Source organism: Microtus ochrogaster, chromosome 16 (genome assembly GCF_000317375.1).
Source record: "Microtus ochrogaster isolate Prairie Vole_2 chromosome 16, MicOch1.0, whole genome shotgun sequence".
Classification (NCBI taxonomy): domain Eukaryota; kingdom Metazoa; phylum Chordata; class Mammalia; order Rodentia; family Cricetidae; genus Microtus; species Microtus ochrogaster.
The window spans coordinates 41,621,639-41,628,521 of record NC_022018.1 but is presented as its reverse complement, the minus strand read 5'-3'; the positions used below and the strand labels follow the sequence as shown (position 1 = coordinate 41,628,521).

General features: G+C 45.7%; 1 protein-coding gene across 1 annotated transcript in view; it reads right to left on the bottom strand.

Moving 5' to 3' along the window:
* Ly86 (lymphocyte antigen 86) overlaps positions 1-5,710 on the bottom strand; it is a 65,183-nt gene extending 59,473 nt beyond the window's left edge. The window contains exon 1 of the mRNA XM_005355049.3: positions 5,550-5,710. Within this exon, the coding sequence (XP_005355106.1) occupies positions 5,550-5,685 (136 nt within the window). The 5' untranslated portion in view covers positions 5,686-5,710. The remainder of the gene's footprint in view (positions 1-5,549) is intronic.
* Positions 5,711-6,883: the final 1,173 nt, after the last annotated feature.

The following is a 6,883-nucleotide window of genomic DNA, read 5'->3' as shown; positions in this document are numbered from 1 at the left end:
TCTCTCTCTCTCTCTCTCTCTCTCTCTCTCTCTCTCTCTCTCTCTCTCTCTCCATCTCTCAATACTGTCCTTAATTGCACACAGCATAAGCTAAGAGATGACTTTCTGTGCAGGGTTGGAAAGCATTGCTGAATGATTACACGGCCTGTGATTCTTTCGGGTGTTTGATATTCTCATTGTTTCTTTGGTATTGGTTTTAATTGGTTTAATTCAGAATTATCAGGTTCTAGGGAAAGGGGAAAGCAGCCCCCTTTCCCTTATTCTCTGCCTCCCAGGGCACCTTAAAACTTTCTGATGAACATTTTATCCCTATGCCTTGTTCATTGAATTCTGGGGTAGGTCATTCGTAGTTTGCCCTCTGTTCAGTGGGGGATTTTGCCAGCGTTGTTCTGCATTCTTAAAGCCTGATTAATCGTCCTGTTTGACTACCTTGATGGATTATGCAGGTGCATGCGCGTGATTGGATTTAGATTTTCATAATTAAGGGACATTTTGGAGGTCAGGTAAATTGCTACCCCAAAGCAAACTTCAACAACTTATAAAAGCTATGTAGACAGATGTGAATGAGGCTGGTTGTCTCCCAGCGGTGGTTCTCACCCTGTGGGCCGTGACCCCCTTACACAGGGGTCACATGTCAAATATCCTGCATATCAGATATTTACATTACCATTCTTAATGGTAGCAAAATTACAGTTATGAAGTAGCAACAGAATAATTTCCTGCTTGGGGTGGCTGCAATATGAGAAATCGTATTAATGGGTTGCAGTGTTAGGAGGGTAGAGAACCACTGACCTGGAGGACAGATGTTGACTGAGAATCTGAAGCTTGAGAACCAGATGTAGCACTAACTGGAGACCCTGGAAACTCTCAGGAGATGGCTGGGTCCCATGGGAATCATTCACGACATACTGCCCATGATAGAGCATCCTCCTTTCTTCACTGACTACTCCATGGGGGAACCGGCTTCTTTGTGATGTAACCATGCCAACTGCCCAGGAGGGTCCTGACTGGCAAACACACCATTCATACTGGCAAAAAGAATTCCCAGAGGGTGGGGATAGGGGTCAGGGAGAGAGGGAAAACTGTTTTCCCTCCTCCTCTTCTTCCTCCTAGCTGTTTGCCTATTAGAATGCCAGGAGAGGGTGAGTTGGAACTCTTAGGTTTGTGTTAAGCTCAGTCATATTATCTTGTTTGCTCACTATATATGTGGTTCAGTTTCTACACCTGGAAATGGAGATCCACATCCAGCCTCCCTCTAGGATTTTCATATGAGGGTTACCATTCTAAGTGACTATTAGTTTTAAAAGAACATACTTAACGCAGCTACATCACCAAAAGCCCACACCAACATGGGTTAGACTCATAAAAGCTGGAACTTAAGAGGGAGATTATTATAACAGTGATGATTCTCTGAGAGGGAGCCTACTGATTTCTTACTAACACGGTAGTTTTAAGGTTCCTTTGTTTATACAGCCATTCTCCACCTAGAAGTTCCAGAACTTGATGATCTGATCTAGTGGCAATTTTGAGAGATTCTTTCCCACCTTTGGTCAACCATGTCTATAAAGATGGTTAGTATCTAAGGTTGTGTGCTAAGGTGTGTCAAGGTTACACCAATCAGCATTGCTGTTATGGCATACGAATAACCATCAACAACACATATAAGAATGAATGAAGCTGCATGCCGGTAAAACTTTACTTAAGGGCATACATGTAATTTTCGTGCAGTCTTCATGTATCACAGTGCTTTAGTGTGGATCTTAAATGTCTCCCGATATCCTATGTGCCAACGGTTTGTTCACTAATGTGGAGTTAGTGGTAGATGGTAGAACATTTAAGAGGTGGGGCTTGGTAGGAATTTGTGCAGCAATCTCTTATAATTGGCTCAGTTGTGGAAGGAAGCTCATCAGGACTCAGAAAGATCTAAAGGGAAGCTCCTTAAGACCCAGGGAGAAGCAACTCAAAAAAAATCTCAGAAAGTTTCTGAAATTTACCAGATGTACAAGATACCCCCAACCCCCAGGGTCACGTAAGCAGTAAGGATCTCTGAGGAGATGAGCCTCTGACCTACCAGATTGCCTCCAAGTGGTGCAGGCAGATCCAGGGTACCAGCTTTTGTGAGTCTCACTTGTGTTGGTATGGGCTTTCGGTGAAAACCACATTTGAGTGATCCCGGCTCCTGTAAGCCACCCCTCACCCACACGCCTATGAGTAATCCCAACACACTCATTGAGACTCTAAACTGGACTTTGGTGGCATGGTTACTCTAGTCTGTCATTAGTTCCCTTTCCGTGGTGTTTGTTCGTCTCCCCAGGAAGACTGTCAGTAGAAGTCCGTGGGCAGCCGTGGGTGGCCCCCAAAGGGAACTGAGAAATCTGGTCTGTTCTTTCACCCTTTCACTTCCCGAATGGGCGGTGGTCTGTTTTCTTCAGTCCTGATATGAAGAACATCTCACCAAAGGCCCAAAGCAACAGGCACACACATCTACAGACCGAAACTTCAACCCGAGGAGCCATGATAAACTTTCCATTATGAGGCTGATCATGTCAGGTGTTTTTCATAGCACCAGAAGCATTATCCTTATTTTGAATTCTTCAATCATTTAAAAACGAAGAAGTAACTCCTAGCTCACAGGCCAAGTGTGAGATTTGGCCTGCAGGCCTCAGCTGGCAGTCCCCTGATGCAGACTATTTCCAAGGACATTTTCCATGGCCAAGTTGTCTGCGGGTATTAGAGAGAAGGAAAGGGAGCGTGGAGCTATTCAGGCCCGGGACACAGAGCCTCTCATCGCCTCTGCCTCCTTGTTAAATAAGTCCTTGAAAAGCATGTGAAGCAGCAAGATTGGAGTCTATTCTCAAGCTTTGCCAGGTAGCATCACCGAGACCCCTGCAATCGGACCCCTATGAAAAACTTTCTAGCAAACTCCACAGCAGCCACCTCAACAATAGTTACGGAGGATTTCCTGGGGGTGTGAATGGCTCATTTATTTCTATGACAACTGAACTTTTGAAATGAGCCGGCCCCTCTGAATGCTGCATCCAGGGAAGAAGGTTCTACAATGGCTCTTGGCGGTGTGTCCTGACTCCAGGCCTTCATCTACACCAAGGGACAGTGGCACTGCTTAGACACGCCGTCCAGAAAGCTAGCTATTTGGGGGAAAGTTTCTCTCGTGGTTTATACCTCAGAATCTGGCAAAGTTGTTGAACTTCTTGAAAACTGGTTAATTTCTGAAATGTCACTTCCTGGTTTCATTTGCCTTTAATTAAGCCTATAGTCAGAGATATTTCTGTTGCAGTGGTTCTCAACCTGTGGGTAGCAACCCCTCTCAGGGTCACATATCAGATATCCTGCATATCGGATATTTACATTATGATTCATAACAGTAGCAAAATAATAGTTGTGAAGTAGCGGTGAAATAATTTTATTGTTGGGGTCACCACAACATGAGGAACTGTATTAAAGGGTCACTGCATTAGGAAGGCCGAGAGCCACTGTTCTATTGGCTGTATCATACCATATAAAGTTACCAACAGCAAAGATTTATGAAACATGTAGTATTTGCAAAGAACTAACTTTTCCTGTAGTCCTTCCTTCTCACTGAATCCACCCAAGGCTGTGTGAGGTAAAATATTATGTCTCTCGAAGTAGGCTGAAAATGGTCACTGAAAATATTTACGACCTCATCTTTGGAACCTGTGAATGCTACTATGGTATATGGTCAGAGACATGGCCATCGCTGTTAGGAATCTCGTGTTTGGGAGGTCACCCTCATACAAACATCCATAAGAAGGAAGTGGAGAGCTTTGCCACATATTGTTTGTGTTAATGAAGGCTGCATATGAGTAAATACACTAGTAGGCATTGGTACCACATAACTAGGCTTCTTAAAATATTATTTTATGAATTAATGTAGGAAGATTCCCGCATAGTCTTGCATTTAGACTAAACAACATTGGCTTCTTCTTCCTTTTTCTTTTTTTGCAGTTCTCTTACTTGAACAAGTTAGGACTTCTGCTTTTCAGAAAAATGTGCTCGCTTCCTGTTTAGATATTTTTATTTTTAATTACTTACTATAATTTTGTATTGTATTATTATGTATGCCCATACTGCCCTCAAAGTCACTACGAAGTCAAGGATGACCTTGAACTTCCACACCCTCTAGCCTCTACCTTCCAAGTGTTAGGATTTGAGGCACGAACTACCACATCTAGCTTCTTAGTTTGTACCGAACATTCAAAAACCATTTCTGATGGTCCCTCTTTCTCTTGAAGGATTTTGTTTTTAATGATTCAGAAAACAATTTCTATCTTAAGTTCTCTCCTCTTGGAACTAAAATTACAACTGCAACAAATAGAGACAAATGAAACATGACCCTAGAATATCACAGCAACTACGTTTCCGGCCTCACAGTTGGCTCCCAGAAGCCCCTGAGGTGTTAACACTGCCTCAAAACCCTGCTGGCCAGAGTGTAATTCCAGGCAGCCTTTGAGTGAGGCTGCTGCCCTACAAACCCAGGAGCGGAGTGGGAGACTCTCTGCATCTGGGAGTGTACAGACAGTCAACCCCTAAAAGTGTCCTTTCAGAAGACAGAGTCTGGGCCACCCCTGCAGGAGCTCCTAGGGCTCAACTTGCCTTTCTGCTGAGCCCAGAGTGCACCCATGATCCCCCCAGTCTAAAGCCCGTTGAGTGGTTTTCACATGGTCATGGTTTTCTTCCTGAACTGTCATGACTCCTAGCTCCAAACCCTATTTTCAGCCACAAAAAGGCTTCCCGGCAATACTACATCCCGAGTAACCACTCAAGGCAAGGGATCTTTCCAAAGTAGATGCTCCTCAAAGCCAAAGACAGACAGCTCCCCTGTCTGGGGCTCATCATTGTCTCAGCTCCCTGAACTCCGCCTGGTCATGCCACGGCTTCTTTTGCCTTTATACACGCGGTTCTCTCTGTGAACTCTCCTCCACGCTCCTCTATGCGATTCTACACAGCAACAGAATTCTGCACACCAGGGTTAATTAAGAGCACGGCTTTTGGATTTGGAGAGGCCAGTGATTGATGTGCTTTAATTCCACAAATATTTACTCGAGGTTTTGTCTTCTCTGTCACCCAGGAGCATACTTTGTACAGTATTAGCTGGAGAGCCTTTGCAAAGTTAGCTAGCAACTCTGGCCCCCTGTTTATACTCATAAAGCAAAGATCATGCGAATGAAGTACTAGGCATCGTCCTTGACACACACAGGCAGACTCTTCAAAGGTTTTGTCCAGCTACCTTTCTCTCTCTCTCTCTCTCTCTCTGTCTCTCTCTCTCTCTCTCTCTCTCTCTCTCTCTGTGTCTTAGTTATTTTCAGCAGGCTGTCCTGCTCTTCCTCTTCTTTCCCTTTTCACAGCTCCCAAGAGCTGCCCATGGCCCTTAAAGACTCACTGCAGCTGGACGGAGCCCTGGGCTGCTGAGCACCTCATCCCTCACGCATACCTACTTCGTACTCATGTTGTCCACACCACAAGGCCTTAATTTCCCCATAAACCCAAACAAACATTTCACAAGACCTTACCGCAACTCTGGTAGAATACTTCCAAGCCCCCACTGCTGCAGGCCCGGTGTGTGGGCCAAGCATCCCCTCTGCCATGGCCACTGCTGCTGGGAGAGGTCAGAGTCCACACAAGGAGTGCAGCGGCAACACTGTTCATGGTTAAGGGTTGTGTGTGACCAATGCTAAATAAGCCCAATGAAAAGGCCTCCAAGGTTCTTTCTCCCCCCCCCCCCTCATGAAAAGGGTGGTATGTTCAGTTTCACTTCTCAAATACTAGGCTCTGGGGAATCGAAGGTGAGAGGCCAAAGGCAGAGAGAAAAGAGGGGCATTTGAATACTGTTCCAGAAGGTCTTTTCTCATTTGAAATAGTAGGTGTGTGTGGGTTAGGTTGAAAGCTGACTTCCTGCTTTTGCAGGAAGAGGTGTACCATGACTGCTCAGAAGAGCCCTCCTTAGGGTCCCAGTTCCCCAGTAGAGCTATAAACTCAGGCCACCATGTGTTTTCCATCAGCGTGCATCCTTGAAGGCTCCTGAGGGAAGTGTAGGCCCATATTTCGGTATGGCACAAAGGCCATTAGCCCGGTCTGAGCTGATCACGTAGCTCTGCAGTCAAACTGTCTCTACCTTAACAATACCCAGGATGTGCTGCTCCTAGCTTCTCTTGTTACAAATGTAGATCTCCTGAGGAGAGGTGTTGACTGGAACTGGTCAGGATATTTGGTGCTTCCTTCCTTTGTAATTTGGAGGATGTCTTATAGAGATGCTAATTCATGGCCTACCTGACTGCTAGATACTATGTGACCAGAGCCCATGCACCTGGTTGCCTAGGAGATGGCCTAATGTGTTCCCGCTCTATTCATGTGAGGATATATAAGCTGTTTGTAGAATAAATGAGAGATCTTTGAAGAGAGATCTGGCCTTTCCAAGATGATCGTGTAAGCTGTGTCAGTTTTATTCCTCGCGACTCCGTTCCAGCCGAGTCAGGGAATCTGTGTTGGACCCACACAGGCTCCGACAGGGAAGACAGAGCTGGATGAAGCCAGCAGGCACATTTGTCAATTGGAGGGTTGTATATAGCATTTGGGGTCTCGAATGAGGCTTTTGCCCTCCCTGTACTGGGTCCCCTCTGCCTTTGGCTGTGGCTTTGAGGTTATGAGTCAGCAGTACATTATCCAGCAGGAGAACAGGACCTGGCCCTTGGAGCCTTGCAGAATGTCTCTGAACGTGTTGGCTCTCTGTGTGGATGTGTGTGCCCGCACGTGGAGGTCAGCAGACAACTTCTGGGACTCAATTCTTTCTTTTCCCTGTAGCTTCTGGGGCTGGAAGCCAGGTCACCAGGCTGATGAGGTATGTGCT